Here is a 27,166-nt window from a genome sequence, read left to right as displayed (position 1 = left end):
TAATTCCTCTTAAGTTAAACAAGTAAATTTACTCGGTATAGTTGTAACATAAAATGGCTTTTTTTCTTTAATACCGCCTGCATCGTGATACTGATATTAATTATGTAGCGAATAATATGAATTAATTGGCTGTAATCGCGATTAGGTATTTCTTCGTTAGATCTATCAAACGATCTATTAGGCTATTAGCGAGAGACTTATTGATTCCTTGAAGAATGGTTTGATTGTTATAAATTAATGTTTTAAATGTTGTTAACAAATGTTCCCATTGCTAAAAATTAATAGTTTAATTGTGATTAATTATTTGCTTAAATGTTGTTAATTATTGGTTGGATTGTTATAAATTAATGGTTTAATAGTTGTTAATTAATTGTTTGATTGTTATAAATTAATGGTATAACTGTTATTATGTAATGGCTTAAATATTACAAATTATTGCCTTAATTGTTCTTAAGTAATGGTTTAAATGTTAATTAACGGTTTGATTGTTATATATTAATGGCTTAAATGTTATAAATGAATAGCTCAAGTGTTATAAATTAATAGCTTAAATGTTATAAATTAATAACTTAAATGTTATAAAGTAATGGTTTAAATGCTGTTGAGTGATAATTTAAATGTCATAAATTAATGGCTTAAATGTTATGTTCTTGTTTCGCAACGCTAACTTACTATTAATATTTATGAAGCAGAAAATTTTCAAAATCAAACGCGAAGAGTGCTACGTTATATCTGCAGTTTCAATTAACCTACCATTTAAAAAAGGAAATTCTGAAAATTCCCGAAATTTGAGACGAAACGCTAATAAGTATAAATCTACGCACTCGTATTTAAGCAATAGGCAACACTAATAGCGAGAGATCGCAGTGCAACCATTTAGGAGGTTGCCGATAAACGATCACGCTTGTACAGCTCTTGTAGCTGTACGTGTGATCCAGGAACAGTGTCCGACAAATGCAGTCGGAGAGTTTGGGCAGTTTGTGAACGCAACTCTACTTGACAAAACGCGATCGTTCGTTGTCGCCACGCTAAAGGGAAAAATAAGTAGAACTCGCGATGGAACAATATCGCAACGCTAACTCTTATAGTGAATTTAGTGAATATTACTATTTACTATATAAAAAAGCTACTTCAAATATTCTGATACTGCAACTTGCAATACTATAAAATTAATTGAATTTAATTTAATTAATTTATAATATTTTGATTAATTTAATCAATAGAAAACAGGATAAATTCTGATACGTATAGTTCTATAAGAGATTCTAAAAATTTATAATAAAATTTGCAAAAGACGATTCACAACTCTAAAGCAAACGTGATTATCATTTTATCGCAACTCTCAAACAGTAATCATTTTCTCGCCACACTAATGAAAAGCCTCGATGTTATTTCGTAACTATAATACAACCCGTAATTAATTTGTCGCAACACTAATAAGAAAAATCGCGATTGGCCCAATGGGACGATGGACCGATATATACATCGGCCAAAAAGGCAAGGACGACTACTACCACTACCACTACTAGATATACTAAAAGCGAGCATAGTGACAAAGTAGTAACAATAATAAGTTCCCATGCTCTGGATGACCCAGAGGATGGGCAGCTATTAGTAGTTGCCCTCTCGAGTGGCAGTTTACCGGGCCCCTTCGGCTTATGGCTTCTTCTTTCTTCGGGCGCAATGCCCGCTGAAACTTAAATCTAAGCTCGTGTCTTCTAATGTGATCGTTGCTCACTCGCACGTGCGTGCTCGAGCGATAAACGTTCGTTTCCAGCCCACTTGCAACCGCGACCGCTGAAGTTAGAGGGAGAAGTACGTCTATCCTTGTCGCACAATATAGCTCTTCTTGTCTAACAGGAGTTGAGATACCTCCACGCACATTCTATATTCCTGTTACTTTCTCGCAGTTTCAGCCGGCTCCGATAGATAGCAGCATCGATCGTGCACGTCTTTTTCTAATTCATCGAATTTTCGACAGTTGCTCCCTTTCTGGAACAAACTCGTGCACTTTTGGAATCGCAGAATATAGAGTGGATCTCTGACAACATTCTCGCGCCGCTTTCGAGCGGAATTTATGAATAATTATCGTGTTCCTCTCGTCAGCCAGAAGCGATGCCGCGAAATTTCGCATAGTTTCCGCTACATGTGGTTAATGTACGATCCTTTGTTCACGAAGATCTTGGTACAGGATCTAAGGAAGCTTGTACGATTCCTTATAGAGTGAATTAATCACACGAAATGTTGACTATAATAACCAAACGTGAAGTTGGTCAGTAGTGAATCTATGATCACCTATTTCACAAGGTGAAGAATTTATATATTTCGATTTGTAACAATTGCAGATATTTGACAATATGTTTAGTTTTATCAACTCGGCAGAATATTTTATATCGAATAATAAATTTTCTTAACTCAATTTCAAGCATATACCGTTGTTCAACAATTACGTTAATTATTAAATATACATATAAATCTGATATTTTCACACAAATAGTTCTGTTTTAATTTTGTTTCTAATATTAGATTATGTCAATATGTTGTCTTAAGTCAATTATGAATTTAATTATATTAATTTATTCGTTTTTATTCATACGTTTCATTTTATTTAATAACCTTTCTCATTTGAATTTAATAACCAGTAGAATTCCGTCTATTTGAATTTGTCGCGTGATAAATATTTATGTCCTTACTGTATTTTCGTCCAGTCGCGGGGAGACGCGATAGCGTTGTAGCGCGTCAACGGGAGTTGTATCATAAATTCCCGTTACGATTAAACGAATCGACATCACGAGCAGGGCGATCCCCTTATTTCTTATTGGATAATAGGGGTGTTTGGTTTTAAATATAACTGGAATCTACAGTTATATAATCTATATCTATTTATTTAACCAGCCTACACTACTTGTTGCGTCGACAGATATTGTTTGACTTTGTCGTGTCGGAAAGTACAATAATTGATTGACCCGAAGGTTGATCGATTTAATGGGTAGAGCACCGAGAACTTGACCTTTGATATTTTCCGATATTCTAAACGACATTGTTCGTCAGGGCTTTCGATGTATGCAATATGAATTTTGAACTTAGACTAACTGCCCTTGGATAATTTCCTTGTCCTCTCGGGGAGACGACCCCCACCGAGCTCGGATCACGCCACCGCTCGCGCCGATCATCACGTATGCCGACTTCTTTGTGAAAATAAAGAACGGACCGAAATCGACGTTTCTGGAACTCGCGGCCGGGCGGCAACCATGCGCTCGTCGATACATTGTCTGTTCCGTCGGGAAGATGAGACGATTCGTATATGACGCTGGAGGACCGCGAGGGACGGTTAGAAACACGATCCATATCAAGTCTCGCGACATAACAAACGTTATTAAAGCCGTGGATTTGGCGAAGTAAATTAAATATTTTCAATTCTTTTTTACACTTATATATTTAATAAAATGCTCTATTTAGTGCAAGTTCCGTTAATATTAATTGAACGAATATTAATTTCTAAAGTCGGAAAGAATTATTAAACTTGCCGATTTAGTCAAGTACTTATTTAAAGTTTTTAATTCGTATTTTTACGAAACTTAATGAAATATTCTGTTAAGCGGAATTTATTCTATTTACACGTTAACCTACGTGTTTCATATCTGTTCACAGTGATCCAGAATGGATTACATATCGATAATTCTTCTGTCAAAAGAAGATTTTAGAAAGATTATCAATTGAAAAGTTTATTAGAAAAATATTATTATGAACGAGGAGTTTTATAGTTTTATAGGGACAATGTGTCTATTATAAACTACGTTTATAGTTCAGATCGACTATCCTGTAGTCGATAGTAAACAATTCTGGTAATTTCGAATAAACTTAATACGTATAGAAGAGCCAATCAACGTATTTCCCTTCTTACGCTATCGCATCGACATAGTCCTCTAGTTCACTGTCTTTCATGTTATGTGCCTATGATATGTATACGTGTGTACATATGAATATAGTTCGAAATAAGTATTTAACTACATTCCTTGTTACTTGTTAAAGGATGGAAACAGAGCGATCTTGTGGTTGCAAAAGAATAAGATCTTGTGTTCTCTCCCAAAATTGAACATAAGATTGTGAAAGCCAATCCGAATACTGAATTGTGAGGTCATGTCTCAAAAGTTTGTCTTTCTTTACAAACAAGTTTTCTATTATTATTGTTGTTGTTGTTGTTGTTGTTGTCATATTATATACTTGAACAATTCGTTTTAACCTATTATCATTATTATTTCATATTTACTTTTATACAAAGCTAAATCCTTGGGAAATTGGTTACAATCGAAGAACGCGCGCGCTCTTGAAAAAGAATACCTTGGGAAGATTCACTTAGAGTGGAAGGAGGAGGAAGCAGATATTTCAAACCCAAATAAAATATATAACAACTACTACATTTATTATTATTATTATAAATTTTTTGAAATATCAATAAAATTTATTAACAGATAAGATCGGAAGATTTAAGAAAGAATAATTTAAAAATTCCAGAATGTTGGCCCAAAATGCAATAACTCGAAGAAAAGAAAGCTTCGCTTGGGTTCCTTCTATGGTTTTCCAGAGTCCACTCAATTCGTGCAATCTTAAATTTTGCTAAGTATCCATGCTTAATAATAATAATAATAATAGTAATAATAATAATAATAATTTGCCAAATGTTAGAACAATGTACCTTAGAGTATGATCCACTACGAGGAACTTCAATAGATGACTGTAGGATTTGCTGGTAAAAGAATAGTTAGTTGGTTAGTTACCTTGAATGTCATGGATAAGTTGGTTTTGTAACAACAACAGAGTGACAACAATAGTACCGTGGTGCGCATACAAAATATTTAATTTAGAAAGCATTGCAGAGAATATTCTGCCGCTATACTCCAAGGCATCATCTTCTTGCTGATGATTATGATGGTGATAAAAATGAAAATAATAAGAAAGATGATGATAATATTGTTGTAAGGTTCTCAATGCCAGAGAGGGATCTCTTATGATTCTCTATGATACTATGCAAGGTAAGTAAGTAAAAGAAAGTTTCTTACAGACGTGGCACAATAATAGTACTTAAACATCTCTAATATCGTATATTATATTTCTGTAATTGTTTGGCAAATTTAGTTATACAATTATCGTAACGAATTATCATCAGGTACAACAACTTGAGAGAAAGTATTTTATAATATAGATAGATAAATAGATAGATAGATAGTTAAAATAGAATATAAGGAATGTGAATTTTATCTTATTATTATTAGTTACATAATTACTAGACTCTCTTCTTCTATAATTTTTCTTTTTTTTTTTTTTCTTTTTTCGTAGGTACCAATGGGAACATCGCGTGGTTTAAGAGAACATATAACTTCGTAGACAGTATAAATTGTAGAAACAACGAATATTTTATCATTATCATTATCCTCGTTAAGTATAAAGAAATAAATAAATGATTTCCATTGGAAAATTTTGTTCAGAAAATTAGTAGGATTTGTAAATTAAAATCTTGGTCTATAACATAACGTAACGTAACGTGATATAATATTATAGCAATATAAATGAAAAATATTACGGTAGAAAATTGAATTTTGTTCTTATATTTTCATTTTAAATTACGAGTTGTTTGTATTTCATATATATGTATATATAGATGATTAACCGCAAGAGGAATCGGTGTTGGGTTAGGACTAGAATTTAACGAGCGAGTAACGCTAAAATGTGATGATGATGATGATGATGATGACGACGACGACGATGATGATGATGATGATGATGATAATGATAATAATAATAATGTTCGATATTTTTTTTAGATCCAGTTGTCGAGGGAAAAGAAAAGAGTGAATTGTAATTCATAATTGAAATTCTATCCATATAAAATATGGATATAAACTAAATAAATGTTACGATATATATATATAAATCGAATACATGTTATACAGATATATATATATATAAAATAAAATAAAACACATGATCATAGGGAATTCATACTTTCATTTCTTCAATTTAAGGAAAATTTACAAGAATCGTTTTGTACGTTTTCAATTGTTGATTAGAACGGGCTCGAAGCAAGTAAGAAAGAAAAATGTACTGAAATAAATACTAATTCCTTAATAATAATTGCAAGCCAAATTATTATGTATTTAATAAAGAAAAATGGAGAACAGATAATCGGTAAAAGATTGTTTTCTCATTCGACATTTCCAAACATTCTTACACGTGTATATATATATATTTGGTAACTGATAAACGACATCATCCGTTATCGTACCGAGTATTACGGACGTAGCGCGATTCTTCTAGAAAACATTTTCCTATTATTATTATTATTATTATTATTATTATTATTATTATTGTTGTTGTTGTTGTTGTTGTTGTTGTTGTTATTATTATATCGTTATAATCGTCTATATCATTGCTGTTGTTGGTCCTTTTGGTTTAATCATCATCGTGGCACGTTTCAAAGTGTAATCCCAACCTCTCCAACGGAACCATACGATACCTTTTATTAAATAACAGAAAGGGAAGAATCGTATTTTGTCGTTAAACGGATAATACGAAACATGAATGGCTGGCTGTACGTGGCATTATTTTGTAAGCAATCATACCTTGTCGAGCGGTTAAATCCTGAGGATCGTTCAAATAAAGACCATTTAATCCTCGTCCGCACGATTTCCACCACCATCCGCCTTTTAGCATGGAAGCGCAGTTCAACGATGACCTATCGTTGTCCCTGTGTGAAATGAAATATCGTCTCGAACGAATAGTTGACTCTTATTACGATTAATCTATCCGATATTATCCGTTCTTGATTGCTTTTTGCTCTATGCTTTCACATAATTGAAATTGTCATATTTCATGCATTCTAACAAATGAAGAAATAACGTGTTACCTGTTGTACGTGGAAAACGGACTGTTGTTCGAACCGTACCATGGATCGTTTAACGAGTCACCGGCATTTCCGTCGTAACCGTCGATCTCCAATTTGTAATATTCTCCTTCTGAATAGATTTTGAAGTGAGAATACTGTGCGTACCTAAACGAAAGTACATACATATATAATTCTTGTCTGCGCACAGATATACGAATGTTCCGAAACGTTCTTTATCTTAAACATACAGAGAAAATCGTCTTTGAAATCCTCTCCGATCTATTCTACACAAACGTTAAAACGTCCGAACTTTGCATCCAAAATCAGTTGCAATTGTAATTTTCATATTTCTTACCTTTTGTTACCTTCAAAATCTTCGAGTTCCACCCGAAGCATGTAATCTTCGTTGTTAGTTAACATGTATATGTTTTCGTTGCCAAGCCAAAACTCTCGAGCAGGATCACCAAAACCGTTTTTGTAATCAGCCCAGTCACGATTGAAATTTTCTCTTGGCTCGCCGAAGTCGTCTCTTCTTTGAATAACCTAGGGAAAAGTGGACATTCTTCTTCGAATTATGAGATAAAAAAAGTAGGAAGATTAAATATCTTTTACCAACGAACGCAGTTGTTTATTGTACGCACAGTCATTCTTTTTCTGTAACGACCTAAGAGTATAAGCTATCGATGACTAGATTCTACATTGCGAAATATATTTCTTTGGAAAAAAAAAACCCCGTTCTATCACACCAGTTCTATCTCGATGCATGATGCATACGCGAATATATATATATATATATATATATATATATATATATATATATATATATATTATAATATTTGGACGAATCTCTGTTTTACCGTCCAACCTCCTTCGGCGATATCCTGCTCGCAATAAACCTTGAGAAACCAATAGGTTGTTCCACGAATTTGAAGGTAATAGACACCGCTATCTCTCATGCCAGCATTCAACAAATCAACGCATGAATAGCCCTGTAACATTAAACAAGATGTACATATATTATCGTGTTTGTAAGCATTGATAACATGGAATAACGTTTTCTTTTCCTTGCGTAGATTTTTCACTCTGTTACATATTACGTACATAGATTAGTATTTTTCTCTCTTCCTATAATATTGTTATACATATTTAATTTTTCAATTATACAATCGTATTGTAAAAACTACTTTTCTTTCTTTCTTTTTATTTCTTCTGGAAATATGGTATACATTTTCAAAATTTCCATAAAGGAAGGATTAATAAAAATTTCACCGACAAAGACTTTTTACGAGCCGTATTGGAATGTTTCAAAGTTGATGGTTGTACGTGATGCGTATGTGTGTGCATTATAGTGACTATAATGTGTGTTATTTACAGTTTGACGAGACGAGTAATTACGAGCAAGTGATAAAATGATCGTTCAAACGAAATCGTTCAAAATGTTAATCGACGTATTACGTAATAAATTTTTCAAATCTGAACATTTCTTTGTGTTATAGCACGTACGATATGTATGTGAACGAAGGTGGGCATATACGTGGGCATATCGTGTATTCTATAAGTGATATAACTATACTGTGTATGCACGATAAAATGCATATCGTTTAGAATTCTTCTTTCTCTCTTTCTCTCCCCATTCCCTTCCCCCTCCCCCCTCTCTACACAATCCCTCCTCTTCCGTGGTAATTGCGCCTTCCCTTGTCTACACATTCTTCACATAGAAATACAGCAACGTTGTTGTTACGTTTACTCTCTCATCTTCTTCCGTTGCATCGCGTTCGTTCGTTTATTCGCTTACAGGGTCTTACAAGGTAACTGAACTATAGAAAAGAGAGATGAAGAAAGAAAAAAATAGGTTTGCATAAAAGTCATGCAAAGTATATCGGTTATTCCACTTTGGTTGGTTAAAAATCAAAGAAGAAATGAGAAAAATATAAAATACTATATAAAAACTATTTCTAATTCGTTTGAACGGTGTCGATTACCAGTGACGTTAATTGGTGCGGATTGAGAATGTTCTTGTTGTTTATTACCTTAACATCTTTGTAATTAAGGAATGCATCGGTGGTAAAGGTCGAATTTGCTGGACTTGGTTTGTTTTTGACACTTGGAAATATAACACCACGATTTTTAGACGATGATCGCTGCGAACTCGGGGATAATGGGGGGCCTATTGAAGGACTGGCTGTCGAGTTGGAGAAATTATTAGTGGAACCAGCTATGTTGCTTGAATTAATGAAATTATTGATCGATACGGCGTTCGACGAGGTCGAGGAAGACATGGACATTGACACAGACGAAACGATGGTAGTCGGATTGACGGGCGAAACGGTTGTTTCAACTGCAATGTCATCAGAGAGTCCAACGTATCTGTGAATCGAAAGAAATTCGTTCTACATGAAACATATTAATTACATAGCAATGTAATAATGGTTTTTGTTTAGTTGGACATAGTATTATATTGCTGTTACCACTTTCTACGTATTTATTTATTTATTTATTTATTTATATTCTTTTACGTCGTTCTTTCACGCATCGTATATCTACGTATAATAATATATTTGAATATTTACTAACAACAGATGCAATCAACTCGAAATACGATTCTTTCACATTACACGAAACAAAAGAATTCTTTTCATCGAACGGAAATAAGCAAACAGATAAAGCTAGAAATACGTGTGTATTTATGTCTATTATTATTAGTGAGAAAAGATTGTTTCTCGAAAAATGGAATGAAACTGACAACGTCGTAAATGCCTTCGATTTCTATATTATTTCGTAACATGGTATATGATAATAAAAGCAAACGAATAAAATATCAAGGAAGGAAAACTAACCTATTGGAGTCGTATTCGACAAGGCGATCGATCGTGGGATCCAGTAACAATTCCGCAGGTATTGGACGTTGAGCAAGGCTAGCTACGTCGTCCTCCTGCTTTCGAAGTCTATTCTCCACTCCTTCTAAATTTTCGATAATCTTATTCGTTTTCGATCTTAAATCCGCATGAATTTCACTGATCGCTCTTTCCTGTCTTTGCGTTTGTGTAAGTAATTCATCGGATTTTGGCAAGAGATCGTCCACGGAACTTTTCGTGCCAACCTGTCGAAGAAAGTATACATACTTATCTATATGGAATGCCGTCAAGTCATATAACGTGATTAACACGGCCGGCAAAAAATTAAATTAATAATTTAGCCACATCTTCTCGGCTTACCACCACGTTCCAAACTTCATCCATTTTCTCCGATACAGTCAACATTGGATATATTTGTTCGACGAGTCGATCGATTTTACTCTGCCTTGGTGGTGGCGGCTCGGTGGTTGTCGTTGTTGTTGTAACGTTGAACGCCGGTCGACCGTTCGTACTTCCTCTCACTAATATCGCATCGTGCACGTCACTCATCATGTTGTAAATAGTTCCCAAACGATCGGAAACCAAGTTTACGTGAAACTGTAACTTTCTGTCCATATTGTTGGTCGCTTGCCTTAAATTTTCTATCTCGATCGTAATGTGATTTATTACTTCGTTACTCATCGCTTTAGTGATTTCGATTACGCTCATACTGACTGGCTTCTTTTCGCTGGCTTCGGCATTTATGTCGTCATTTTGTAACAAGTTATTATCCAATTGATGTTTCAAATCGATCAATTTATTATCTATATCCGATACCTTTTGATCAAGTGACAATAATTTTTCACCAAGAGTGAAATCGGACGATGATGGATTTTCTCGCTTCTGATGGATTGCTTGTAATTTCGAACCTGTTTTGCCAAATAAATGCCAATTTATACGATAAACTTCAACAGCGAATGGCAAACGTAGAAAGAAAAGAAGAAGAAGCATCAGCAAAAAGATAAAAGTATGGAAAAGAGACGAAGAGAACGAAAAAGGGGTGGGGGTGGGGGGAAATACAGGGAAAGCAGGCTTGTATACGTGTGTACATATGTAGGTATATGTATGCATACCTATAAAATACACGTAAATACAATTGTTAGGTAAACGATATAGATAAAAGAAAACCGGCTGTAAATGTAATACAATTCAAACGACAATTTGTAGTTGCGATCCATGTTTGTTCTAACCGATTCGATCGGTCCAATATTTTTCTTTTTCTTTTTTCTTTTTTCTTTTTTCTTTTTTTTTTTTTTTTTTTCTTTTCTTTTCTTCTTCTATAGATACGTCTGTTAACGAATTTCTGTTTTTACGTAACAGCATTTTATGTACATACATACATACGTACCGCTTTTGATTTCACTGTCGTTTTCATCATCGCTCCGTTTTGTCGAGTATACAGATTCGGTCGAAGAAAATTCAATTTGATGAGAATTGAAAAGTTTTAGATCTAATGTTCGTAACTTTGTAATAACTGCATCGGTTTTATCGATATTATCATTCACGCGAGAATCCAAAGCTTCCACTCTTCTCATCAAGTGTTCCACCGCTTTGTCCAAATTTTCAATGCGTTGTAATTTTGATTCCAAAGTCGAAACTATAACCTCGAAAACGTTAAAGAGGTATTGCTCTCTGAAAAAAGAAAGTACCGAAAGGTATTACGATCAAAGAATGAAATTCGTTTTAATTTCAATTAAGAAATGTTCATTTCACTCGAGTTAACATCGAACGTTCATCCATTGATTGATCCATTGATCTCAACAATTATTTATCTCGACAATTAATAGAAATTTCTAAATATGAACAAATTATCAAATTTGATTAATATTGGTTATTACAAAAGGCTAGAAAATTAATTCATCTTCTTTAATTAAATTAAACGATACTGATAATCGATACATCATTGCTATAAATGTGGAAAATGTTTCTCTATCTTATATAAAATAGTATCGGATGTAAGATAAAGCTGAATCTGAAACAACTTGCACAGATGTATCCTTTCTCTCGTTACGATGTAAACTGTAATTTTACGCAATCCACAGGTAGGTCAACAGTCGTACTCGCCAATGGTTATTACGGTCCTTTCGAATCTTACAAATCTGTAAACTTTATAGTGTATTGCCTAAATTTGTAGAATTTGTATCCGTGTAAAATATAACGGCATTGTTGTCATTACTTTTACCACGTGTGCACGACTACTGAACGGTAATTAACACACTTAAATAATTAACATACAAATAATAAACATAATTTTATCATTTAGTATTCGTGTGTGTATTCTCTGGTTTACTATTCGTCGAATAAAAATGTAATTTATAATAATAAGTATATATAAATATAGTATGTAATATGCAACGATTATTGCATTATATTATTGCATTGCATTATATTGGATTATAGTAAAATATATATAGAAAGAAAATTGCTTTTACTAAATATATCTTGTAAGAAGAGTAGGAAAATATCATAATTATTAATTATTCGGACGAGAAGATCTACCTTAGCAGTTTCAATGATTCTCAAATATATTATTGTCAGGATGATGATTTTGAATAATTTTTTCCTACGTATGTTTGGAGCCCTGCTCGGCTGTAGCTTTCGAGATATATACATATTCGTAAAAATATCTTTGCTACCTTTTATCTTGGTATCGGTTAGGTTGCCGTCAGCTTTATGTACCGGGCATGATGATATTACCTATACGTATGTATGCGGGTTCGTGGCTCCCGCATAGATAAAGCCAAACTTGTACCGTTTCGCATTGGAGGATCGCTGGATAGATGATTCCTCCACAGTGAAAGTGAAGTACGAAAACCGGAGAGTATTTACACCAGTTCACTGGTGGATGAATACTCCGGATGAACGCTAACATATACAACATTCTTGACGACTGAAATAGTGAATTGTTTAAATATAATATATCAGAGTCTGTTACATTTCTTTCATTCATTTAATATTTCTTCTAAATATTTTCATGTGAAAATTACAGTTTAAGTTGACGTTGTACACCTATGCTTAAAATACGGATAAATCGAAATTTTGTTCCTTTTTTTCTTCAAATTGATGAACATCTACAATTATTATTGAAATTACGCATTGCACATAAGAGCAATCGGCCGATACCCTGTAGCCTTGTAATTGAAACGCTCGCTCGTTGCAAGTTTGATAATCCTACTACTACAAGTTCGATAATAATGAAATTATTCCTACGTAAAAATGAATTAAAAAATTAATGACAAGTGATTAATAAGAATTATTAGTAAGGAATACTTTTTAAAACCTATTTAACTTATTCGATATAATGAGACGAAACCTTTCATAATCATAAGAATGAACGGAGGACAATCTGCCATATTTTTATACATTCCTATGCACAGTTGCAAGCGCCACAACAAAATTTGTGAAGTTAACTTACGTTTACTTTATCGTTTCCGATAATAAAAATACTTTATGATACTTATCAGCTTCACTCGGGTAAAGTTATTTTATTTTTACAATATAAAAAGTTGAGTTCTCTCTTTTAATTCTTTAGAATTACGATATTACGATCATTAATGCCAGATTCATCGAGGAGCAATAAAACAAAGGATCCTCAAAGGTCGCATCCATCGAATCCAGTTGTTAGAAGCAGCGATAGACTTTATGTAAAATTTTTGATCGAGAGACCTTTACAAACACGACGATACTGCTGCTGTAATGCGACATGCTCGACGTATCGTCGATTAATTGTTTGAAAAATTGTTCATAATTCGATCAACTGTATAGGCAGCTGAGGTTAGTATTTCTTAAATGCGATCGATGGTCGATTATGTCCACTGTCGCTGTTACGATTGGCTGAATAAGAAATAAATATTTATACAATTACGTATTTGCTGCTGACGAGATTTGCTTTTCACTGATTTCTTCGCATATACTTGAACGTTTCTAACCGAAGAATGAAATTTAAAACGTAATTTTATTGTATTAATTTCTACTTCGTTACAGCTATTGCCGATTCTACGATCTACGAGTATAGTATGTACGTATGATTATAGAAATTATAATAATAAACAGATCTCGTGTTCCTAAGCCCAAAATCGTTCTCTTTACTTTCCTTCTAATTATCAAATTGTCAGATTAATATTTTATATTTTAGCTATACGTAAATGAAGTTGTCTATTATAAAATTCTATCATCTCAAACGTATCGCCTAATGTTAATCCCTGATATTTCTGTTGTTTCAATTATTATGCCGACATCGTTATATAATGTTACCTTAAATAATGATAAGACTTTGTTCTTTCACCAATGCTCCTCTTAAATAAGTCTCAATAAGAATAATTGATACCATAAGCGTAATTATTATAGACATCGGTCCTTCGGTTCATAGCAAACACAAAGTGCCGTTATTCTTTCAAATACGATTGTATCGTACAATTGTAAGGTCCATGACGTTGCAAAAAAAGAAAGAAAGAAAGGTTACAATATAAACGTACATGATAGTACGCAGGTTTTAATTTAATTTATTAAGCTATAAGTGTATAATTGTTTTACTTGATCCACATTTTTAACCAGTTTATAACGAAAATGGGCATGAATATTATCGAAATTACTCTAGTGTAAAAGTACTCTGCAGCGAAACCAACGAACAAAAACTAACAACGACTATCGAAAGGTGGAAGCGGAATTACAACGAGCGCTTACAACGGACGACATTCCACAACTGATAACTTCCGTAAGATTGAAAAAGAAAGGTAACAAATTACGAGACGAATACCATGATGATTCTAGCGGAACGACTAGCTGTAACACGTGTATACATATATGTATATCCCCGTCTATGTATCCTGACATTTACAAATTTCCTATTACGTTGTACTGCAACCTTCGTGTTATTCTTGGGCAACAGAAGCAATATTTATTAAGAACTAATATCGATAAAGTTGTTATGCATAAAGTTAAGTAAGCGTAAACGTACATATAGGAGTGTTGCGAACGTATCGTCAAACTTGTAATGATCTTGTCTCTCGTCTTTTTTCGCGTTGCAATCTATTTACATATTATGTTTATTCTTGGTAGAGTCTGACATTGATATACCTACTTCCCGATTGGTATCGATCGCTTAAGATGGATAATCACGAAGACAGTGCGATATGCCGGCTTACAAATAAAATGTTTACAGTGAAACTGTGAAAAACTTACAGTTCTAGAAAACTAGATTTAGGTGATTTTTGAATATGTTTAATTTTCTTGTAAGGACTCAACATTTTGAACAACTTTTTCCTATATATGTAAGAGTCTGTCGGCCATAGTTTCCCAGATATTCCGAGCAAAAAACTATCGATACCATTACAGTGAGTAGTACTGCCTGAGTAATAATTGTATGTTCGTGGCAGCGTATGCGCTCGTATTAGTTATTAGTTTCTAGCGACCAGATAGAATGACCTGACCGAAACCTGACGCTTATTCTCCGTTTATTCCGTATACCATATGATGTATACGAACGAAGGTGGGTCGAGACAGGGATACAGCTCCGTGGCCCAACTGAACATGAGAGGTGTTAAGAAATGTCTGTCTGTCTTACAATTCAATTACAACAGGTATTTTTCTTGCAACCTCGAATACGCAATTGTGCATGGAACCTTTAAACTCGCCCAAGACTCTTGTTCGTAAACAGAAAATATCTGACACATATGCTACTACGGGCGGACAACGGGGTACAAGACAGTTTTTTTTTTTTTTTTTTTTTTTTTTTTTCTTTTTTTTACTAATATCTCTGAAAACAAAGTCGAGCTGGAGTAATACATATATATTAAAGTTTTCCAAAATATTGATTTCTACATTCTATATTCGAGAATCATCGAAATTGGTAGAATGAGCTTCTCTATAAATAATTACAAAAGTTTTTTTACGCTTACATATAGGTGTCAACAAGATAACATACAAGCTCGGATTTAATAAACCGATTTTGAAACAAGTCCATATTTCTTTATCGCAAATTAAAAATGTCCCGTTTCCGCACGAAGTTGACAAACCGATTATGCGAAAATCAACAAACGGGTCGATTCGAAATTTCGTACCTTATTTCGACATAACTATAGACATAACTTACTTATCTCACAGAGCCTTGATACTGCACGACAACTTTAACTAAATTTATAAAAATGAACTTTTACATTTATGAAAAGTGTACTTTTTCCCACATTTTACTAAATTACGATATAAAAATTGGCCTCATCGTAACGCAACGAGTCTCATTTTACAGATAATTTTATTAATTCACAACTTTCTACTGAAACTTTTTCATGTACAACAAATAGCGTTTACGATATATAAAACGATATGAGAAAAAAGGTTGTGTTTTCCTCGTTTAATCTGTATTTCTCTTAAAAAGCATCGGCGGGGGGGGAAGAGTTTAAAAGTCGCTTTATATAATATGCAAAAATATTTTTACTATCAATTTGTTCCTGAAAAAATATTAATTCGAATGGACTAGAAGGAAAACGCTAGTGTATATGCCAACTAATACATTAGAGAGAATATATGGTTTTTCGTATTTGTTGTCTTATACTCGTATATACATACACATGTAAATCTTACGTACGAAAAAGAGAATGATGCGCGCGCGAAGGGAGTTGTTGAGTTTTTCTCGTTGACTGTTCGTACTATTTTAAATATTGTATTATATTATGCAATTTGAGTTTGATTATCGAAATTGTATTAATCTTATGTGTCAAAAGTCATTTGAGCTACACAAAAACCAAACTGATCTCAACTTATTCAAATTAATCAAGACTAAAGATTTGTTTTTGAAAAATAAAACGTTGTAGATGCTAAAACAAAACAATTTTCTAGAGAACGGAGATAATCTCGGTGTAGCTTTTGCCTTCCAGTTTGATTAGACGATTAATTAATTATTCGTTGTGGTTTGTGCAGTATCGTTAGAAGAATGTGTATCAAATACGGACATTGTACATTAACAGATTCGTTATTATTGACAAGTTCTTGGCGATAAATAAAAATGGTAATTAAATAAAAGAAAAGCTAGTTTGGCTGATATGTAATAGGCACGTAAGTGGAAAGCGAGATGAGAAGGCAACCAGTATGTAATTTCTAGAAAGAAAACAAGGTTTACAATCAACGATCCGATAAAATTCATAAAATTCTATTACATAAGTGACAAAATATTCTTTAGCAATTCCGCTGCTATTATTAAGAACCAAACACCTTTCGCGTTGTTCTGCGAAGTTACATAAGGGAAAGTCTAGCATGAACCCCGATAGAACGACAACACAAGGCGAGACAACACGACGACGAGGGATTTATAGTTGTATACTGCAGATTGTAGATGTATGCTGCTACACGCTGCACGAATTGAGAGGATGGAAAGAGAAAGCGAAAGAAAAAGGCGAGTATAAACCTGTTTCAGTACAATAACGGAAATTCTTGGTTCAATTTCTTACGATTAAAGTCGTCGAATCAAAGCATTAAACTTAAACCAATTTTATTTGAATCGGCGTTACTTTTATTATTACCACATTCGTTGTAAACGAATAACTCGTTTTCATTTTCCTGATATTAAATGGTACAAATTTGCTACACAAACGAGCAAATCACGATCAAATTGTACTTGTTTCAGAATAACAAATTCCAAAGGAATTATTCGATTTTTTAACTTTTCACCACGCACGAAACACAGGAAAGCTGTACGGACTGACTGTTCGTTGGTCAACTACGATTATGTGAATATGTACACACACGCGCGCGCACGCGCCCACGCATATGTTATACACTATGTGCTATTCAGAAAATTAAACGAAAAAAAGAAATTAGTCTTCTCGAATATTTATCATCGATCAATTCATCGAACGATACAATGTAAGTGATACAATGCCTGTCATCTCTCTCTCTCTCTCTCTCTCTATTTTCAACTTTCGATCTTTACAAAAATCAATGTTTATTAATATACTTTACTGCTTTTTTATGCCAACTTACCTATTTCGTTGAGAATTGCGGCTAGGTATCGGTATCGTGTTTCCAGTGACGTTGCCTCCATTGTTACTAACGTTACGGGTATTACGTTCATCGGCAGAGGTCCTGGGTAGTCTAGGACTTCCAGCAAACACGATACCCAATAAACATGTGGCAAGTACTACAGCTTCTCTCATGATCGAACAATCGAAGAGAATGAAAGGAATATGAAAGATATGGGAGTGAATGGATATTTAACGGCAATGTCAATGGCGAGGAAGTATAAAAGGGAAAGGAGAAAGAAAAGAAGAAGAAAAGAAATAGAAGAAGCAGAAGAAGAAGAAGAAACAGAAGAAAAAGAAAGAGAGAACGGCAGAAATAAAGAACGGAACGAAGAAAAATACGCGATTTTAAAAATTCACGTACCCACGGCACTCCCGACGAAGATCACTTAATGTTCGGTTAGTTGTTCGCATGCAAGTTCTTCTTCTTCTTCTTTTTAAGCCGAACATCCATTCATTCTCAACGCTTATATATATATGTGTGTGTACAAAGTAATAAGTAAATTCACCAACGATAATGTTTCTAAGTGGAAGATATATACGCGTGAATGTAAATGTTCTTTTCGACTGGAACAAAATCAATTTGATCGAAGCACAAATCACGAAACACTCGGCAAAGGAAACACAAAGTCAAAAAAAAAAAAAAAAAAAAACAAATTACAAGTTACAAGAAACACAAAAAGATTTTTCTTTCGCCATTACCAATTTTAAATTGTTTCATAACAATTCGTTGTCATAACGAATGTTCAGAGTAATCACAGCGGAGTTTATTCCCGATCCTCTTCGATATAACACTTTGATCACCGTATACGCACCAAGATAAGATGAGATGATAAACTTAAGCGAATCCTATACTTTTCTCATTTTTCTCTTCGTAGCAAAATCATTACTTGTTCTGTTGGTTTCGCTCTATTTTTAATATTCGTTCGCTTTGATCGAACTATACACGACCGTTGTCATTACGAACATTGGCATTCCCTTGATGAAGACACACACACACACGGTAAATGAGTAATTGGTATAATCAATATCTCATTTCTGTACACTGACGGATAGAGATTTTCCGAGAGAAGCGGACAAAAAAGTTAAATAAACGTATTAAAAATGAAACAAAATGTATATGTCGGTAATGTGCGCGGTATACTATGTCTCTTAGAAACGACTTGAAAAAGAAAGACAAAAGACCGTGTCAAATTGTTGTATTTATAGGTGCGCATACAAAATCAGTTTCACAGACAAAATCAGAACCATTGATTACGCGGCACTTCGCACCGAATGTTGTGTATGACACCTGTTCCGTTTTCTTCCAAGTTCGATGATCTATCCAAGTTCTTCTGTTCTTTCTAGATATATAAGTTCGATATGGATTGAAACATAGACAAACTCTATGTCATATACGATTGTGCATCACCCTTCCTTATTCTTATGTTTTTCACTTTATTGTTCGTACGTTTCCTGAAATAACGAGCAAAATACACAACAGTAATACGCAATTATGCGCACCGTATTTTAAATTCGATACAAACAACCAGACTGCCGACACCATAAAGCACCAACAAGTTCCCGATCGCCGCTGAATAGTAAGAGTTACTTTCACGTACATACGTGTCCGCTTTGAAAGAGTGCTTGTACCTCTCCCCACTGATCTACCGACCATTCTGTGGTCTTTTTCCGTCCTTTCCCTCTGTAAGGCTATGATCCGATCTGAAACGGTTCGATCCGTTTGAATTCGTACTGTTCCGTTTCGTTGCAACTTCTTCTTCCCCTTCCTTTGCGTTGCCCTTCTCTTTCTCACCCTACCTACCACTCTACCCCTTCTTGACTGATGTCGTGGCCAGCGTCATCAGGAGAAGTTCCTATCGCAGGAACAACATGACGTCATTTATAAAACGAAGACATACATGTATGCGACCATACGCGAGTACGACTGTCAGTCCCTTATCATTGTTTTGCCCCTTCGCTTATTTCACTACATCTATAGTACGAATTGTTCCGTCATTCTATACTAATACTACATACACCATAAATATTGTTTTAATCATTACTGCTGCCGTCTTCGTGCTTCCAAACTTTCAACAATTCCAACAGCCATTTTACTCCTGCTTTTGACTTTCTGACAATATCGATTACAGTTGATTGAGAAACAAACAGGGATAAACCGAACATTACCTGCGTATGATATATCAATTTGTAAATACATATCTATATCGCATCGATATCTTGTCGAATGGCTGATGAAACCTAATATTTAATACATTTGCATCTAACGTATCGATAACTTTCATATTTTTCGTAATGATTATAAATATAAATCTTTTTATAAATCATTATTTATCTTTTAATTAAAATGTGTTAGAACGTAGTTGGAACGAGGATTAAAATTACATAACTTAAACGCAAAACGAAGATCAAGGAAACAATTATTATAATTATTAAGGTAAGCTAATTCAAAGGTGAAAATTGCTTTTAAATAAGATAAATGTTGTCAGTTATTTATAGCTGAGCTTTTTTCTCGTATCTATACTCTTTGTGTGAGATTACAAACAAATCAAAACATTATTTTCCGAATCTAAGAGAATCACTTGTGTGAAATATTTCGAGAATGTCATGATCTTACGTTCTAAGAGAACGTGTCAGACTTTTCACCTTGATCGAGACGTCGATACAATTGTTGATCAAGAAACGAGAACAGGCATACTTGGTATTACTGTGAAATGTGCATTCCATGATTATCAGGGCGCATCGATGTGAAATATGCATTAAAATTCCAACGACAACGATGAGAATGAAGAAACGAAAAAGATTAAGTAACGAATCTAATCAAAATCGAAAAAAAAAAAAAGAATGCAATACAGTAATTCGGTAAATGCGATAAAGGAAAATGTAACAATATACGATGAAGAAGAAAATGTACAAGAAAAATAGTAAACCGACAGACTGACAATGAGATCGATCGTAGTATAAAAATGAAGAGAGGAAGAAAGCAGAGAGGAAAGGGAAGAGTACATTATAAATTTAAGTATACATAGGTATCGTCACATATGTATGTATGTATGTATGTATGTATGTATGTAGATCGGTAAAATTGTTTCGTTTATCGACACAAATTAACCGGAACGTTTCGTCACGGACTGAATACAGGATAGAGCTGATACCTGTCGCTGCTTTTACGTGTCCCATGTTTGGGGGACCATGTGACCTGTGAGGCGTGATATATTCCCTATGTTAGGGCAATGTAACAATCAGATCGATCAATGTACAAGCGCTTAAGCAAGCTTGTCCAATGTAATAGGAAACACTCTGATTCTTTTGGAGTTGATATTCAAGGAATTTGTGATACACCAAATCTCATATAATTATGTTACGTCTACCCTGTACTTAATCGATGCTTTTAAAATCTAATACATATCGCGCGGTGCATGAAATATGAAACCTACGTACAAATAATATATGTAACAAAACATTCACAGTTCATATTTCATTTAATAATTCTAATGGGCATTCATAATCGTACATACATACAATAAGAAAACAGAGTAAACATCTATAGAAATAGAAACAAGATTGGGATTTCATTTATTATGTCACTATAACCGTAACTGTACTCTGTATGTTCAGTATAGTATTTCAAATATACAAAATAATGACAATTTATCTTCCAACTAAATGGATTATCACGATATATAATGCCTCGAATACGATCTACTAATGTCACCTTCTTCTCAATAATAAGGTCTTCGAGGATTGTTCTAAAAATAAAAGGAAGAAGAATAAACATTTGATTAGTGGTTAAGTATATGAAACGTAACTTTGGTATTCCAAAGTTTTTTAAATGTTTGACAAAATTACCAAAGGATTAGGCCTAAATCTGTAGGCAAGCATCATCCTCTTTCTGTAGGCATCGAATTCATCGTCGTCCCTGGATACACCATCCGGTCTTTCGGAACCTAAACCAGCACTGTCGAATCTATTCGTTGCTCTACAGAAAAATGAGAAATGTCGGTACAACATCGAAGATATTGATAGTGATAAATAAAGTAGGAAATGGCCACAGATAGATCGAATAACGTGCTAAGGAAATTCAATAATACGGCAAACTTCTCTCAAAGAAATAACTCACATGTATTATATGTTTATATGTGAAATCAACGCGAATATAGTAAGTACAGTTAGTCAGGAACTACTTACTTGTTAATAGGTTCGATGCGACCATTGCCTTCGCTACCTAACCCTTGTCCCTCGCTCCAACCAAGTTTTTGTAGCATCTGAAATCCTAAAAAATTGCAAACTTCGTTAATTTGGTTGTCAAACATAACTTACTGACAAAAAGATACACATATATTTTAATATACGTAAGTACATGCACGCTTAAAGAAAGGCAGGCTGCGTACCAATGTTATCTTCTTTTAGTTTGTACTCCTTGTAATCGCTAAGATCAGGTTCCTTTCCTTGCTTAACTGCGTTATATTGTTCCATAAATTTTTTAAGTTCATCCGGCGGCAAGAAATCACCGATATGATGCTTTCCTTCTGCTTGAGCCGTCAATTCTTCGGCCCACATTTGAGTAGCCTCCATTTCAGCAGATCTGAGTTTGTGTTCCCAAGTACCACCTTCCGTCTCTTCGTCACTGTCGTATTCATATTTGTGCTTACCCTGTGCTTCTAAACGTCTTACTTCTTCTCTTTTTCTTAATAAGTTTTGGTAGAGAAGATTTATCTGAATGAAAGTCGGAACAAACGATAAGTGAGTTGACAGAAATTACACGTAGTTGAATTAACAAAATTAAATGAAAGCTTGAAATAAAATAATTTTAAAATAAACAATCTTGTCACCTTGTAATGATCTTCGGCTTTTTTCCATTGCTCTTCAGTGAGATCTAACGTACCAAAAGTTTGCCGAGCATATTGTATCAAGGCTGGATCGTTTCTTGATATTTTAGTTAACATAGGGTTCTTTGTTTCCGTACGTTGCACTTTTGGTGATGGAATTATAACAGCCGGTTGTCCAATTTGTCCAGGAATCGCGATACCTGGCTGTGAAAAGCCACTACTACTTTGCTGTTTATTATGACTGGTTAACGTGTTCATTTCTGCTACAGGCACCTTATTATCCGGATCACCCCATCGGCTACGTCTTTTTCGTTTACGTTCTTCCTTGTTGTCTTCCTTTGATCGATCTGTAGAATTGTTATCGCTCTCTCTCTCTCGTTTCTTTTCTGTTTAATATACAAATGATTATAATCGATAATGATAGAAGATGACTCGATGCAAAAATAAATATACATTATATATACCTTGCGGTGAAACATGCTTGTTAGAAGTAGAACCTTGATCGCTATCGTCATTATCGCTGAGAGCTTCTTCCGGACAATAGAGTTCCGCGCCGGTGTTTTTATTTTCCTTAACGGATTTTTCGGCGCGAAATTTTGCCACCAATCCCCTGTACTGCATATAGGCTGCACTTTGCTTTTGGTGCAGAAACCTTGATTAAAACAAAACTTAAAACTTCTGACGAGTAACATAGTCTCCTAAATTAAATTCCTTTAGATTAAAAGAGAAACAATAGAGAGAGAGAGAGAGAGAGAGAGAGAGAGAGAGAGAGAGAGAAAAGAAAGAAAAAAGAATAAGAAGAAAGAATAGAAGATAACAGGTGTTTTATAACAAAACAAATTGTATATTCGTACGTTCGTCCAATATGTCACGTCTTTGATTCGACAATTACATTGAAGAATTTAGGTATTGTCTTTATTTTATAAAAGATATTAAAAATATTTTATAAACTAATTAGGGGAATATACTCTAACGTATGTTGTTTTACGAAGGATAAAATAGTAATTATAAATACTTGTAAATAAGAAATGAAGAAAGGCATTCGCGTTTTGGATACACGATATATGTATGATTAAAAAACTTATTGGACAAATTTTAATTACAATTTCAGGTATCGTTATTATCAAATATTATCGATAAGATTTCGCCACTTGATTCGAAAGGAAGTAGCAAATGGAGAAGTGATACAGACAAAGCAAGCATCGTAATCTAGTGCTTGAAATAGAGCAATGTTGTACAAAAAAAGACGAACGAACGATACGTAAGGTGAAATAAAGAAAATGTGATATGTGCAAACGCTACACGTATAAAGACACTATAGATGGGGACCAGAGAGGACAGTAGTTACCATAATTTAGGATCTTGGGCATTCTTCTCTCGTGCTTCTTGTTCGATTTCATCCCCACAGTCAGCGACGATGCGTGCCAGCTGCTCAGCCTCTACGGGACACACTTAGAAGCCTTTGTCAGACATGCGTAACAACGCTAAAAACTCTGGATTTTGTTTTTGTTTCTGTAGTGTAGAACACGTATTCGTCTACACGAATGATCAGCACGAATTTGCTTTTTTGCAAGTTTCGTATTCGCCCACGCGTCTTGTATTCGGCGTATCGCGCGCGCGCATACGCATACGCACGCACACTTACATATTCTGGACTGCGCGAACAAGTAATCCATTTTACAGGAAATAACTTGTTCTTCGTAAATATAAACACGCGGCGATACGTCGAAACGAAGAAATAAATGAAAATAATCGACATATCGTACCTAGCTGTTCAGAGGCTTGTAGATCAGTCAATGGCCTCACTGGTGGTGGCACTTGTACATTAGGTGGTCCCATAGGTACCTGAGCGACTTGATTAGGAAGAGGGTAACTGGTCGACATTAAAGAAAGCGGCGGCCTGGCGTTTGGAATTAAGGAAGGGGGTGGTACATTCGGAGGTGGAATATTAAGATTGGGCGGTGGAATTGAATTCATATTCGAGGCAACATTGTGAACTGGTGGTGGCGCGGACATCATCACAGATGGTATTACATTTGGCGGTGGAACGTTTGGGACATTTGGCACATTTGACGCATTCGGTACACTGACCACAATTGTCTGCGTAGCCGGAATCGACATTATGCTTGGTGGCATTTGTGTCATTGTTGGTAACAAATTAGGAGGAGGAATGTTTGGAGGTGGTAAGTTCATAGGTTGTAATGGTGTAGGAGGTGGTACACCGCATTGCTGTCCGGTTGAAGCTAAGTGTTGTCGCGTGCTCGATTCTGATGATACCAATAATGTGGACGATAACGAAGATAATGACAAAGAAGTTGATGGCGATGATGACGGTAACGACGACGAAGACGACGACGTCGATGACGACGACGACGACGACGATGACGACGACGACGACGTTGACGACGGCGGCGGCGGCGGCAACAATGACGACGACGACGACGACGGCGGCGGCAACAATGACGACGACGGCGACGACGGCGGCGGCAACAATGACGACGACGGCGACGGCGACGACGACGACGACGACAACGATGACGTCGACGACGACGACGACGACGATGACGACGACGACGACGACGATAATAATAATGTCGATGAGGACAATGGTGACGATGATGACGAAGAAGACGGTAACAACGATGGTGTCAATGACGATGATGCTGTGGACGATGACGAGGACGATGATGACGATGACGATGGCGATGGCGACGGTGATGGCGATTTTAGCAATGAAGGTAGTTGTAGTGTTGTTGATGTCAATGTAAATGAAGAAGAGGAAGAAGAGGAGGAGGAGGAATTGGGGCAACAGGAGATAGCAGAAGAAGTAGAGCAGGAAGATGATAATGAGAGTAATGGCGACGATTGTGGTGGTGGTGGTGGTGGTGGTGGTGGTGGTGGTGATGATAACAGCAATGACGATGTTGGCGACGTTGATGACGTTGGCAACGTTAACGACGATGTAGATAATAAAGATGCTAATGGAACGGTTGAAGGTGGTGGTGGTTGTGGTAAACTTGGTAAATTAGATGACATTGTCCGAGAAATATGAATATTTGGTGGAGGTACGTTGGTGTTTGGTGGAACAGGTTGCACAGGTATAGAAGGTGGAGGTGGAGGTGGACGGACTGTATGAGGTGATGTTATTTGCATTCTTGGATCTCCAGATTTGTCATCCAGTCTAGGAAAAGTGCTACACATACTTTTCGGAGGAGGCATTTTTGATAAATTTGGAGGAGGTACGTTGGTTACGATACTTCTCACATTAGGTGATGGTACACCTGTGAGATACGTTATAGGTTGAGATGCAAGGGATGGAACAGCAGATAGATTTCCATTCCGAGAAAGAAACTGTTGATTGCTGTGCTGCATACGTTGATCGTTAGAAGTTACTTGATTAAACGAATGTCTAGCTTCTGGACTTTGAGATGCTGAACGTTTAGTAGGAGACGGACTGGAAGAAGAGTTATGTCTTTTGTCAGAACTCTTTTCCCAATGAGAATCCTCCCTCCTGCGATCTTTCCTAATTTCCCATTCTTTGTTTCTGTCGTTATTTCTTCTTCGTTCCTTATCCTGTACACTTTCTTCCATTCTTTCTTCTATCTTCAAAGGAAACATCGTCTCTGTTTTTCCTGTTCCCTTATTACTTGCAATTTTTTTAAATTGATCCAAAAAGCTTCCGTCATTAGCAAATAAATTAATGGTTTGAGATATCACCGGCTTGTTTTCGTCTTTTCTGTAATGACAACATAACATAAGACGTTAGATACGGATATAGATATAAGATATTATTAAGTCAAAGTACTAAATCAACAGGTGATTAATTAGAACAAATAAAAAAGGACTAACACTATTACTATAATACATGAATATTTCCATAACCCTGTCAGCTTGTTATCAGTATTTTGACATCCACGCTGCACTTTTATTCACACATGAAAACTAATTAAGTTAAAGTGTTAACAGTTAATACGAAAAATTACGAAAAGAGAACAGAAATGTTTTCATAATATCGTTCAATCTATTCACGCAATAATAAATATGAAATTATTCTAGAAGCGATACAGATCTACTTACTTGGAAGAATTCGTTTTATTTTCTATCAAATTCGGAGCTATCGTATTTGTCTTTTTCAAGTTTTCCACAGCTTCTTTTGCTTTTTGCTCTTGCATCTTTGCTTGTATTTCAAGCTTTTTTTGCTGAATAATTTGCTCTTGCTTTGACATTTGTGCAAAACGTTCATTTCGCGATGTTTTCGAAACAAACGGATCAGAACCTTTCACACCGCGGTACGCCATATTTATTGTATCGCAGACGACTCCTCAACACATTCAACGATACTTGGACTTGAAATCGACTAATAATTCTGGCAATCGCATCCACGTAGCAGCACTGGCGTATTACTAGCAGCAACACTAGCGCCACCAAACAACACTCAATATAACTTAAACGATAAGAGAGTTGAACAGGGAATTATGTATGCGCAAGCATATTAAAAATTTCGATTAACATTATTATTACGTATGGGATTATGAAACGAGTTAAGAA

General features: G+C 35.0%; 2 protein-coding genes across 9 annotated transcripts; both read right to left on the bottom strand.

Moving 5' to 3' along the window:
* Positions 1-6,124: 6,124 nt before the first annotated feature.
* LOC139991850 (uncharacterized) lies at positions 6,125-20,004 on the bottom strand. 5 transcript variants are annotated; one of them, XM_072012219.1, is made up of 13 exons: positions 19,316-20,004; positions 18,154-19,244; positions 17,752-17,868; positions 11,126-11,409; positions 10,099-10,646; positions 9,721-9,983; positions 8,914-9,250; positions 7,741-7,872; positions 7,239-7,426; positions 6,905-7,048; positions 6,621-6,745; positions 6,415-6,514; positions 6,125-6,367 (listed from the first exon to the last, which is right to left on the bottom strand). In XM_072012219.1, exons 2-12 carry the CDS (start codon positions 18,237-18,239, stop codon positions 6,420-6,422), a joined length of 2,319 nt encoding a protein of 772 aa, XP_071868320.1. In that variant the 5' UTR covers positions 18,240-19,244; positions 19,316-20,004; the 3' UTR covers positions 6,125-6,367; positions 6,415-6,419. The 5 variants fall into 5 exon arrangements, with proteins under 5 accessions (XP_071868320.1, XP_071868331.1, XP_071868315.1 ...); XM_072012230.1 differs by having other exon boundaries at positions 19,391-20,004; XM_072012214.1 differs by having other exon boundaries at positions 18,154-19,493; positions 19,594-20,004.
* A 1,338-nt stretch (positions 20,005-21,342) lies between these two features.
* On the bottom strand, positions 21,343-26,988 carry LOC139991823 (uncharacterized). 4 transcript variants are annotated; one of them, XM_072012183.1, is made up of 10 exons: positions 26,696-26,988; positions 24,385-26,354; positions 23,967-24,069; positions 23,083-23,270; positions 22,892-23,004; positions 22,622-22,822; positions 22,181-22,505; positions 21,978-22,062; positions 21,639-21,768; positions 21,343-21,538 (listed from the first exon to the last, which is right to left on the bottom strand). In XM_072012183.1, the coding sequence occupies exons 1-10, from the start codon at positions 26,914-26,916 to the stop codon at positions 21,512-21,514; spliced, it is 3,363 nt and encodes a 1,120-aa protein (XP_071868284.1). In that variant the 5' UTR covers positions 26,917-26,988; the 3' UTR covers positions 21,343-21,511. The 4 variants fall into 4 exon arrangements, with proteins under 4 accessions (XP_071868284.1, XP_071868292.1, XP_071868272.1 ...); XM_072012191.1 differs by having other exon boundaries at positions 22,622-23,004; positions 24,385-25,518; positions 25,615-26,354; positions 26,696-26,986; XM_072012171.1 differs by having other exon boundaries at positions 22,622-23,004; positions 26,696-26,986.
* Between the last annotated feature and the right edge of the window lie 178 nt (positions 26,989-27,166).

The sequence above is a fragment of the Bombus fervidus genome, chromosome 1 (genome assembly GCF_041682495.2).
Source record: "Bombus fervidus isolate BK054 chromosome 1, iyBomFerv1, whole genome shotgun sequence".
Lineage (NCBI taxonomy): Eukaryota > Metazoa > Arthropoda > Insecta > Hymenoptera > Apidae > Bombus > Bombus fervidus.
This window is presented reverse-complemented; position numbering and strand designations above follow the sequence as displayed.

What these genes read in the sequence shown, in the direction of transcription:
- LOC139991823 (XM_072012171.1), bottom strand. Translation starts at nt 26,916, where the DNA reads ATGGCGTACCGCGGTGTGAAAGGTTCTGATCCGTTTGTTTCGAAAACA. An exon ending in ACTAAAAGAAGATAACATTG is followed by an intron (nt 22,063 to 22,180) that starts GTACGCAGCCTG and finishes GCAATTTTTTAG; the next exon opens with GATTTCAGATGCTACAAAAA. An exon ending in GATTTAGGCCTAATCCTTTG is followed by an intron (nt 21,539 to 21,638) that starts GTAATTTTGTCA and finishes TTTTATTTTTAG; the next exon opens with AACAATCCTCGAAGACCTTA.
- LOC139991850 (XM_072012205.1), bottom strand. Translation starts at nt 18,239, where the DNA reads ATGTTCGGCTTAAAAAGAAGAAGAAGAAGAACTTGCATGCGAACAACT. An exon ending in GATTTTGAAGGTAACAAAAG is followed by an intron (nt 7,049 to 7,238) that starts GTAAGAAATATG and finishes ACTTTCGTTTAG; the next exon opens with GTACGCACAGTATTCTCACT. An exon ending in CCGTTTTCCACGTACAACAG is followed by an intron (nt 6,746 to 6,904) that starts GTAACACGTTAT and finishes CATTTCACACAG; the next exon opens with GGACAACGATAGGTCATCGT.